At 42.9% G+C, this 12,288-nt stretch overlaps 1 protein-coding gene across 7 annotated transcripts in view; it reads right to left on the reverse strand.

Moving 5' to 3' along the window:
• The window catches only part of ANKS1B (ankyrin repeat and sterile alpha motif domain containing 1B), an 806,451-nt gene that overhangs the window by 59,037 nt on the left and 735,126 nt on the right, over nt 1-12,288 (reverse strand). For 5 of the 7 annotated variants that reach the window (XM_037068001.1, XM_037068000.1, XM_037067999.1 and 2 more), the window contains exon 19: nt 11,182-11,361. In XM_037068001.1, coding sequence (XP_036923896.1) covers nt 11,182-11,361 — 180 coding nt within the window. Of the gene's footprint in view, nt 1-11,181; nt 11,362-12,288 lie in introns of those variants that run through there. The other 2 variants (XM_037067995.1, XM_037067994.1) reach the window with 2 other exon arrangements.

Consider the following 12,288-nt stretch of genomic DNA (forward strand, 5'->3'; position numbering starts at 1 on the left):
TGCTCTGAGCTTCCAGCACTTTATAGCCAAATCAAGACTGTACTGTCCCCACTGCAAAGGGATTACTCTTTTGAGCAGAGATTGAAAATGTGAAAAAAAATTTAGAGCATAAGAACCTGTCTCCTGGTACCTGGACATGCATTCACACATAGTTACTGCTCATCAGTTGGGTGTGAGACTTTGACCCGTCTAAAGGTGACCCGTCCTGCTTTTAGTGGATGTCTATGGGATGGTAATTGCCATGGGCACCATCCTTTTTCTGTTGTTAGAACCAGTAGTAAACTGGGATTCAGAGGCTGACAGTTGGTCTCGGAACGAAGCAAGCCAAAGACACCTCCAACACGTCAACACCACTTAGGCCCTGAAGACCTTCTGGGAGTCGGCCAATGGTGTGTAGCTAGCTTAATAAAGAAACTTGTATGAATAGAGCCCTCCGGTCAGATTTTATCAGAGACGAAATTGTCTGCCGTGTTCTAGCTCTGAAAAAAAGTTGGCTTTTTCTGTGTCTTCCTTATGTTTGTCATAATTCTTTCACATTGAAGGGTGTTCAGATATTGACCAGAAAGAATCCAACAAGAAACAAGAAAGGTTCTGAGCAAAAGCTAAAGGAATAATAAAGTCCATCCCTCCTGTTGGATGACAGGGCTGCTGTAATAAAACAAAAACAAACTTGAAGAGTGAACAAAACAACTTCAAAGGCAAAAGGAAACAGGGCCCACCAGCAAAGGGGGCCTCAGTCAGGAGCCGGCAGACTCCGCGGCTCCTTGAGGGAGACTGCACTGAGAGATGAGGGCGGTCAACGGATGGGGTCAAACAGATTCAGTTCAGTAAAGTACCTTGTCTGCATCTTTTCTAGCAGTAACAGCCCCGTGGCCTCTTCTTTCATGGGCACTAACTGGCCCAGAAATCCGAACATCACCACCTTCTGTCTCTCCCGAGTTACCCGCAGGCCCAGCATCTTATCATTTCTTCTGTTGTAGGTCCAGGAATGACCCTCCTTCTCTCCTTTCAGGTGCCTTTTGTGATACTTACATGTATCACAACGGTGTGTGATTCTTCTCTCCAAGTGCACTGTGAACAACTCAAGTTCAGGGTTTCTTACCACTGACCCTTTTATTTATTTGTTCGTTCATTCATTCATTTATTACTGTCAAAATTAAAATATGTTTTTAGACTTTCAATTACGGTTGACCCTTCCTTCCTTCCTTCCTTCCTCCCTTCCTCCCTCTCCCCTCCCTCCCTTCTCTCATTCTGGTACTATTAGCGCATATAATAAGCCCTTAGCTGCCAAAGCAGGAGAGAAATACTGGCTACGAGATTCCTGTTATTCATTTGTAGAGATTACATATAACCTGCATTCCCTAACATGACAGTCGTAGCCCTAAGTGACATTACACAATTATTTATGAAATTTTTTCACAGGGGAAAAAATAGAGCAAAGAAAAAAACAACGGGACCCTGAGCCATGGTCCTTTCGTCCCCAGGTTCTCTGGGTAACCACAGGGAATTTAAAGCAACTGGGAGCAGGCTATTTATTACAATGTGGACTGCTTCACCTGTTCTACCTCAAGGTTTGGATGCTGTCACTATCATTTTTCAGGATGACTAAAAAGCAGAAATATTAATAACATTCAGAAAAGCAGCAGCTTTTTATCATAACATGAATTGCTGCGAAGAAACTCGACTTTGCAAAGTAATGTTCTTTGCCTGTAACATCTCTTTAAAATACACATTATGTTGCTTTCTTGCAAGCCACAGCTGTCATTTTCTTTATTTAAACCCACTTATTAGCCATACACTTAACATTGCTTCCTGCCTCTGGTGAGAAAAGAGGCATCGGATAAAGCCATTCATTCAGTGATGCTTATTGAGACCCCCATTATTTCCTCATTTTATCTGTGTAGGAAATATAGGGGGAAAAAAGGTCAAACTGAACAATTATCTGGTAGGTTACAGTTTCCCCCTCAGTTCTGTCTGTTCAACACTGAAATCATAAATCGTGGGTTATTCGAAAGGCATGCTTTTTTGAGGTAAGCTTTTCAAATGAGTGCATTACATAGTCAGGAAAGATCACTGATACACAGAATGTTGACCAAGTTTTAAAAAGGTAGACTAGGATTGACTAAGCTTGATAAAACTATTTTAGCTAGAAAGTAATAACTTTAATGTAAAATCCTGCATTAAGGTTAATGCAGGATTTTAAGGTTAATGCAAGGCTGAGGGTTGGGGAATCAGCAGGCTGTGAAACCCACAGCCCACTCCTCAGAGTGATGCTGGCAAGGAGCTGGATGTGGGTAATACAGTGAAGGGAAGACATCAAATTGTATTCAAGGAACTGTTCTCAGCTAGAAGAAGCAGGTTACTTCTTAGTTGTCTCAGAAGACAGCAGGAGTTTAAGGAAGACTTACGTCAACTCAATATAGGATGAAAGTTCTACCAATTAGAACTTTCCCAACGATGGGGATGCCTCACAAAGTGGGGGCCACCTTTCCAGGAACAAATTTAAGTGGAAACTTGTGGGTGTCTGTTAAGTATGCATTACAAAGGGTGCTCATCATGAGACAGGACTAGATACATTTCCCTGGCCCCTTCCCATTCTAAAATTCCCTTTTTAAAAAAAAAAACACAGTGACTTCAGGCGGGACAGTCACTGTCTCCTGACAGTCAGGAGAACAGAAGAATCGTCCAGAGGGCATTAAGGCATATAAAAACACAGCCTCGTGTGATGCTGTACCCAAACCTCATTAAATCAGAGACCTTTACAGAACGGGAGTCACCTCATTTCACAGCTGTTGACATGCAGCCATTGTTCGCTGACCTTGATTTGTAAAGAATGAAAAATTGGATGTCAAGAGCGAAGGATTTCCTTCAAATACAATGCTCATGCATTCTCCTTTAGAGGTTCAACTCTCTACTAACCTTGCACTTACCTCTAGCTTTAGATATTAATAGAATTTGTCAAAGGGCTCAAAATATTTCATGGAGCCTTTTGGGGTCCTAGAATTTCCCGAATGTGTCGTGTACCCAGTTTGTGGAGAGAGCAGTTACCCTGCAGGCTGTGAAGCTAGACTGCCTGGGTTTGACTCCCGGCTCTGCTCCCACCCTGAGCCTTGTGTGCGGAATGTGGTCAATGGGAGTTTATGGAGTGGCGCTCATCATAGGGAATTAAAACATGACCAACGAAGAGTCAGTCAGGCCTTGTCCGTACACAGACGACATTTAAAGAGAAAGAAATATTTTGACATAAAATATAGTGATAGATGTAACTCATAAAGTATTTAAAAGTATCCGAGTACCCTCCATGAAGCCTTTCCAGGGAGCTCCAATGCTAACTAACTGGTCGCTAACATGACAGGAGCCTGCACAGTGTTTGCGTTCCTGAGAGCTACTGTTTCTGTACCCACGGTGGAGAAGGATTGCTTTGGGCTTACAAGTTGGAAAATAGCAATGGTTTGGTAGAACAGAGCTAAATATCATGAGCTTTCCTTGAAAATACATTTATCCCCAGTTGCAGCTGAAAAACCACAGTGTAGAAGAAAGTTAGACATTATTTCAAAATAATAATAATAATTTCTAAAGCAACCCCAATATATAGCTTTGTAGTTTGTAAACTACCTTGACAGATATTCCTTTATTTGCGCCTCAAAACAATGATGTAAAATGGGCATTAATCTCACTTTGGGAAGAGAAAACCGAGGCTCTGAGGAGCTAAAAGGCCTGTTCAAAATTATACAGGTAATAAATACCAGAGATGGGGATTTTTCACCCTGATCTCATTCCTTCAAATTGGGTATTTAAAAAATTGCATCAAATTGAGTATGAAAAAAATGGAGTCAATACCTGTGTGATGTAACGATGTTTTATCACACATTCTCATTCAAAGGCAAAGTGGGTTTATTCAGGTACCACCATTGCTCTCTCTGTCTGCCTAGAAACCATATCCATTTCCGGCCATGGCCCTTTGACTCCATGGGAGGGGCTCCCTTCCCACCCCTCAGTCCACGTGATTCAGGTGGAGTTGAAACCACCTGCAGGCACATGACCTCTGCTTGGTTAATTACCCACCCCCAACACACACACACACACACACACACTCCTTCACGATTAGCTCAGGGCAGATAAGTGATCCAAACCGGGCAGATCTGAACCCGTGGGGCTCAATCTTGGGACTTTTGGGGGAACTCTTAGAAAGATAAGCTCTCATGCTCATTGTTTCAGGTTTAACAGAATTGGGTTTAAAATTCCCCTCATGTACAGAAAGCTTGTTTGGGAAAAGAGCCAACTCAGACAAGAGAGAGCCAGAGAGCAAGACAGCAAGCACATGAGCCTCGGGATCAGGCCTGCCTGGACTTTGCAGGGAAATAATTCAAATACATGTCCTTTTGTGCTTAAGACATTCCGAGTCGCATTCTTGTTACTTGCATGCATCCAGAACAGTCATATACAAGTGGAATGAACTCGGATAGCACTGCATAATCAGCCCTATTTCCTGTAGACATTAAAAAAAGCCTCTCTTTTTTTTAACACTGAAAGAAGACAAGGAAGCGGGAGAAGGAGAATAAGAGAATTTTCCTACCCTTGGAAACTGAGCAAGGTCAGATTATATCAACCAAAACTCTGACCTGCGGACCCAAGAACTGGACTGACTATAATGAGAAACATTCCAAAAATTTAACAAGTGGAAAAAAGCCTGGTGTGCCTCTTTGTGAACAAGCTGCTCCCTGTCAGCAAGCCCGAGGCACCACAAAGTATTACAGGGTCAGGGGCACCAACATAAGGTTTTACACATTGTCAGATTTTTTATTTATTCGGTTGAAAGTAGGATCTTTTCTACTGATTTTTTTTTAAAAAAAAAAACCCATGGTCTGGTTTTAATTGGAAACATTCACCTTGGTTAAGTCCCAGAGCATGGAGGAAGGTTAGCAGAATGACCCGTGGCGTTCGGTCTGTCCAGCCTCTGGCAGAATAAACTCCTGGACGTCTAATTTGCCTCACTGAGGGGCTTGGTGGAGAAAGAAGGAACCAAGACTTTCAGGAAAAGCATCAAAACCTAAAAAAAGGCTCCCCCTTCTTCCCACTACTTTTTAAAGGCCCACGAACAGGACAGAGAGTAACAGGTGGCCTGAAGGACACTCATCATATTAGAATTTCCACTCCCAAAGTTGTCACAGGGAGAGCAATGTAGGTTTTGAGAAAAGGCAATTAACTGTCCACATTAATAAACAAGGTGGACAACCCATTGGGTCTAAGTTTCAAGTCCAAAAGCAACGTTTTCCACTTGGGCTTTAAGGAACAGGTGGCTGGCAATCCAGAGTTCCTGGCTTGAAACGGGGCTCAGATTTCATCCACGTCCCAAGTCACCCCTGAAGCTGGTGTGTCAGCTTGCCGACTCGATACACTGTCAAACTGGGATTTCCTGATGGAAGAGCGTACTGAGTTTACTCTTCACCTTTTCCTTCTGGTTACACATCACCTGTCTGAGTTGAAGTATCGTAAGTTGCTCTTTAGATTTTCGTGGAAGAAAATGTTGATGCCATGGATGGGCTGGGCCTTTCTAAGGAGCGGCTCGGTAGTGAAAATCTAAATGAGAAAAGTGCCACTAACGTATGGGCATTTAAAAAAGTCTGATAGAACACAGTGATGAGAAAACTTGTTTAGTTTGAGGGGAAAATTACTTAAACCACTGTTTCTCTTAACGTAGTCGTGCTATTTTCTGAAGGTTCAGTCTGCAAATCCCCACGACGTGGGGAACAGTGGGAAGAATTTCTAGGAACAACAGGTTTTCCCTCCCAGGGAAAGTATCAAAGAATAACTAACGAGCTTTCTTGTTTTCCAGAGATGGGTGAGCATTGGCCTCACGGCTTCCTAAGATGGCCATGTTTGTGTAGCTAACAATTTTGTGTACTGTGTATTTCTAAAAAGTTCTAAATTTCATTTATGGGGAAAAAACCCTAATCCTTTCTTTTTCAATGTGTTGTCTCACCCTGTACAGGAACAGCGTGCTAACACTATGAGATTCCCTTTGAGACACACTTTGAGAACCTGTATTTGCAGGGAACTATTCCATCTCCCCTGCTTTCCCTGGCTTTGATGATCCCCCTGCAGAGACCCCTTCTCCATCACGGTAGATGCTCCCTGGCAGCCTTCGTATTCACACAAGCGAAATGACAAAGAGGAAAATTCCAAGTCCATTCTCAATATGCATTCTAAGCATGGATAGACAACACTAGAACAAAAAGATCATTTTTACAGAATGCTATCAACCATCTGATAGCTTTGGCATTGACTGGCCTCCCAATAAATTAGGGCCTTGGAATTAGAGACTGATGGGTGATACATCTGAATTGCTAGCCATATCATTTATATATATAGTGATTTCAAGTTTGAAATATGCTTCCATATGAATTGTCTTGTCTGATATACACAAATCTGAGATGCAGGCATGACCCACATTGTCAATGACAAGAAAACAGAAGTTCAGAGAGTCCACAGGGCTCCCTGGTACAGCCAGAAAGAAACCGAAATAGAGATGCAACTGAAGAAGCCACGAAGGGAACGGCCCCCATTATTTGGAAAAACCCCACATGCAAGAAGTCTGCAAATGCAGCCATCCCCACACCCAGGTGCAAAGCTCTCTGCCAACATAGAAGGGCAGAGTTCTACCTAGAAGTGCAGGGCAGGTTCCCACTGAAAAGATCAACATGTAACTATTGCTGTTCTGCGTGTAAAGGGTTTCGTGTGACAACCATGAGCTGAGCAAGTTTCTACTCAGCCGCTAGAGATTTGTTCCCTGATCTGCTCACTAGGTCTCTGTAAATGTCATCTTTTCTAGCCCACGCGGAATTAGTATCAGCTGAGCTGTTATTAAAACACTTTGTATCGTTTCAAACAGAGGCAGCCCACGGGATATCAGGACCGTGGAGGAGCCAGGAAAGGCCCAGGACAGTGGGGTCTGGGTGGTGCTGGCTCTGCTGGGCACCAGTGGTGAGCAGAGCGCTCACCCAGCCGGACTTCCTCGGCCCAGAATGCGCCGTTGTGAGGCTTCACTAAAACATCACTCCTGGAACCCCCGGCACAGATCTGGCCAGGGCAGGGCTTCTACCTGGCACGGTTTCCACTTCTCTTCCTTTAACAATATAAAAAAAGAATATTTGAATAACTAATAGAAGAGGTAAAATGCTTTCAAATGGCAAAGGAATCGATCTAGTCATACTCATTAAGTACTATTGTGTGGATGAGAAAATATTAGACTTTGAACTGAGTCAACTTTCTATGATTTAGAAGCAGTTTAGACAAAGACGTTATAGAACCCAACGTACTGCTCCAGGCAAGATCTAATTTGGTTTCTCTTCGGCTGTGCTACCAGACCCGGTTATACGGTTTCTCAGGTTCCGTGTCTTTAAAATGTGGATTGTGCCTGCTGCAGGTTTGTGTGCATCCAATAAGGTCACTGCCCTGGGAATATTAATATTTTTATTTGGAAGAGAGTATTCAAAGCACAAGGACTTCTACATTATGAATTTTCCTCATTAATATTTAGCTCAAGTGTGTACAAAAATATGTATTTCTCTTTCTCTTTAGACTTATTCTATTTTGTAAAAATGGAAGTATTATTTCATTTTTCCATAAATATTTTCTATAAATGGAGGCGTTCTATAAATGGTGTTAAGTTTCACAATGGGGGACTCTTCCCATAACTTTGAAGAATGGGGTCCCTAGACTTTATTAATTCCATTACTCTCCTTTAGTATTCATTGTAGGAAGACTTTGACTTCTACTAAATGTCATTCAAGAAAATTTCTGAAGATTAAGATTAGGCTGCAAACACTGGAAGTATTTTTTTCCTCCTGATATATTTTCCACATTTTCATTTACTGCCTCACCTCCACAGCACTCGATTCAAGAGCTGATCTTCCACGGGACTTTCTTGTTCGTGCTGGAATGAGGCAACGGATGTGAAAGTACTTTGAAAGTTTAAACGCTCTCTATGCATTAAGGTGTTAGTATGTGAACGTGAGTGCAACATTTATTTATGAGGTGCATGGAAATAGGGGAGCACTTCAGAACTTCTGAGCTAATGTGCCCAATTTGGAATCAGAGGCTTGAAAAGCTATGTTTTTGCTGGAATGGGAAACCCATTTTTTAGATGTGTTTACACCATTAATCTGAGTGGTTAAAAAATGCCATTAGCACTAAACTCAATCTTGTTCCTCACATATTCAGTTAAGACAATTTGAGGCAGAATGTTGCTTTTATCAGAATAAATGCAAACAACAGCCACACTATCTGCAAATCCCTTGTATTCCAAAGCAGGCATTTTCAATACTTGTTTAAATGAAAGCAAGTAATTAAACACCACGCCAGTGTTACCTTTTAAAAAATATTTGCCCACTAATGAACTTAATATGTGGAACAGATATTAAATTTATCTTAATTTAACTCTCAGCATTGGTTTCCCAAATTAAGCAAGTATTTCCAAACATCTGTTGAACAGACCTTAAGAAGCCAAAATGCCTATGAATTACGGCGGCCACCGAGAGCCCATGGCTGGAGTCCCAGAACCCTCTGGTGGGCGCTCAGATAAACCTGACGCAATAGGGTGTTTTCTGAAAACACAGTCTGTCTTGGGGATTCTGTCTAACTGCACCTTCCTGTCTTTTAGCTATAGGAAAAAAACCCTGAAGACGGACTTCAGCGGCCTCGCAAGAAACAGACGGGTTGGGCATGCAATAACCAAAGTATAGTAAGCCTGTGGGGAGAAACCCCTGGGCAGGAACGGCTAGGACTGGGCTCCTGGTGGGAAGGAGGTGTAACAACGGGCTGCCTGCGCACTGGGGTTTTCACTGCTCATGCAAGTCTTCACGAGGCTCGACTTTCTTGGCTAAGCACATAACTTTGAGGAAGAATGTGGTCTAGAGAGAATACACTAGGTTTTAAAAAGCAGCTGAATTTTAAAAATTATTAGAGCAAATGACCCAAAATATTAAAAAAATAAAAAAATAGAAAAAATCAATGGAGTGATTGAATGGTAGAAAAGTCACATAAATAAAATTGTTCAGCAACCAATTTCTTGACAGGTCAGAAATGGAGCTCTTTTAAAGAGGTACCTAAGAGTTCATTTCTCCATGAGATTCTGACATTTCTGGATCAGGAAACACTCTTGAAGCCAACAAATAAAAGGCTGCAATTAACACACCCTAAAGAGCTGCACTCCCAGAATCCCTTTTTCCTATCGATCAGATTTCTCTGGTGCCATCTCCTGTTTTCCCTGCGGCAAAAGTGCTGTACTGAACAGTACAGTTTTAGAAAGTTTTTAATTCGTTCCTGGTTGCTACGGAGGCCTGTGTCCACCATCGGTCATTCTGTCACCCTGAGCGGTACACGTGAGGTGAAGAGGCACCTTCACACTGCCGTTCCATGGCTCACCACATCCCACCCACCCCCTCTCCCTGCTTTGGAGCCTTTCTCACCTGGTCAGGTACAAGTTCCTTCTGTTTTCTCAAGAGCAAGGTGATTCCTGAACATGATGCATCCTGACTGGCGTGGCAAGAAAAAAATGTAGGCTACCCATAAGGTACTCCTGCTGCAATTTCTGAATCTCAAAGAAAGTAAGTGAGTAGTCTTGCTAGACTACCCCCAAGTGTGCAAACCTGGGAGAAAGAGTAATTAATTTCCTCTCTGAAAAAACTACTATGTGGAGAAATTTCATAAATTATATGAGCAATTGAGATAGGCGATTCTGTTCCTGCAGTCAGCACAGTCTGTCATAGTTAATGGTCACCGGTGTACGATCTTTTCTTACCCAGAGAAGAGCAGGGTTCAGAAAAGACCCCCACTTGTATTAATACATAGAGACTATGTGGTTCAAGGTCAAAGGGTACCATGTCTGAAATGCGCTCAGTACAGAGATTTAAGCACATGTGTGATTCATAAATCCTAATAAGTAGCAGGAAATATATGAACAGCTTGAGGGAAAAAAGCTTTTAGACTCTTTATTTAGAAGAACATCAGTGAAAACAGTCATAAGGATTAAAAGACAATACTTAACGAGAGAAAGGGAAAATTATTCTTTTCTTGTCTCTCCTACATTTTCCACTTCCCTTCAATAAAGGATTCCCCGTAATCCCAACATTACCATTCCTTGCACAAAGAACTCCGAGAACAATTCAGAACTAAGACAGCTAAAAGGAGACACCATATATCAGGCCTTTTCTTCCCAGGGCATTTGCAGGCATAATAGCCATGGTTTCCAGAACATTCTCTTCACATTTTTCTTTTGTGAGTGGCAACACAGAATGTTTACCAAAGGCTTTCAAAAACAGAATCTCACCAAACAGTTGGGAAAAATATTTAACAACCAAGGTGAAGCAATTACAGTCAAATTTTCACCTAGAGATTTTCATCTTAGGTGTGGGAGGCAGAGAGAAGCCTCTTAACACATTGGTCTGAACCTAGAATGAGGGTGAAAAGAGTTGAATCTGCCAATCATTGTCAATAAATCCACATCTTTGAATCTCGGAGCGAAACGGCAGGGCCAGCTGTCCATCTAAATGTGCTTCTGCAAACAGCGCCACTGTCTGGTGATGGCTGACTCAAGTTTCTGAGCAGCTGTGTGAGGACAGGCCAGACGCGGACATCCACACCAGAACACGGAAAGGTCCAAGTGTGACAGATCTCTCTTTCCCACTATGTGTGTTGGGCAGCAGCACCATCTTCAGCTACTGAAGCTGACAACACGAGATGATGCAGCTAGTCCCAACAGTAAAACCCCACACAAATGTGTACACTTGGGAGGAAATGGACACCACTGCAGTTAGTACTTTGCTCCGACTTCTGCCCTGTCATCCAGCCGATTTACATTTTATAGTCTAGGCTTTTATTACTGATTTTCATTACGATTTGATTCTTGCACAGTAATTATTCCCTTTAGGACCAAGACTTTCTGGATGCAATGAGATCGGACATAATTTCTTCAGTAGGAATGAACAGCAAGAACCTACGTATACCTTCCCGTCCCAGAAAGGTCGGACTCAGTCTAGTTTAAATGAGCAGGGGATGAAACCCATGGCGTAAAATGGTAAAATTCCAGCTGGCGTGGACAAGAGGCACCATTCAGTATTAGAAAGCATTACTCGGTGTGGGTGAAAGGCAAACACGTCACAGAGGCTTTTAACACCTTACCTGGGCCATCTGCCTCTCCAGTTTTGATCGGGGAATATCATCAAAGTAGTTTTCATTTCTTCTCCTCCTTGCATCGCCCTGCATGATAATGTGAGGAACGTCTAGGGAGCCACCAGTGGTGTAAGTGCTTTGGCTAAGTGATGGAGACAACTGAGGAGGAGTGTGATTACCACTGGGTTCCTGAATGGAAATACATCACGAAGTAAATACCACGTTTTTGCGGCTAAGCTTTGGTTGCAAAATTGTGAAATACTGAACAAGACACATGGCGGGGCTGGGGACTCATTTTTGCATCAATTGCGAAGGAATGGGTGATGTTCTACCATTTTATGAATGGTGTTATCTAGTTAATACTTTCCCCCCTACGGATCTCAGGCCAAAGGCTTAAAGCATAAAGAATCAGGTGTTTTCTTACATCAGCAAAGTCGGTGATCTCAGGGGAGAGGACACAGATGTCGGGCAGCCTGGGCACTGTCCTGCATGTTACAAGGGAAGGAGCCATGTCCTTAGGTGGACAGAGAATCCTCCCCCTGGCAGATTCCTTGATGAGGATGCTAAATTTGGAAGGGGGAGGCTTGATCCTCCATCAGGGAGTGGTCTGGCAGTCAGGTGGGGCACAGGACACAGTACAGACAGGGAGTATATCACACGTGCAGATGGCAGGGTGACACACACAATGACCTTCAGTGGCACAGATGACCCAGGCTGGGGCAACTGGTCAGAAGCAAGACAAGGGGCAGCTTTCAGCTGGGCTTTAGTGTTTGCGAGAAAGAGGAGGGCTGGGAGGTACTGATTCCCAGACTGGGCCCAGACGTTCTGGGCCTCCTTTGACAAATTAAGGTTCTGCCCTTTTTCCTGGGAATCTCTGTGTATCGTTCTCCTAAATCTCTTCCAGGGAGTCAGAGGGACAGGTGCAGGAGGGGAAGGAGAGAGAGTCCTGTAAACAGTCATTTTAGGACTGTGCCTACACCTTCTTCCCCTTTTGTGTAGCTAAATGAAGGCAATACTAGAAAGCCTCGTTTTTCTCCCAATTTATTTGAAGTTTTTCTTATCGAGGGAGAAAAATAGGTCCCACTTCTACTCTTACTGTCTCCAAAGCCCTTAACT

Source organism: Sturnira hondurensis, unplaced genomic scaffold, assembly GCF_014824575.4.
Source record: "Sturnira hondurensis isolate 20B ecotype Veracruz unplaced genomic scaffold, ASM1482457v3 Scaffold0017436, whole genome shotgun sequence".
Classification (NCBI taxonomy): Eukaryota; Metazoa; Chordata; class Mammalia; order Chiroptera; family Phyllostomidae; genus Sturnira; species Sturnira hondurensis.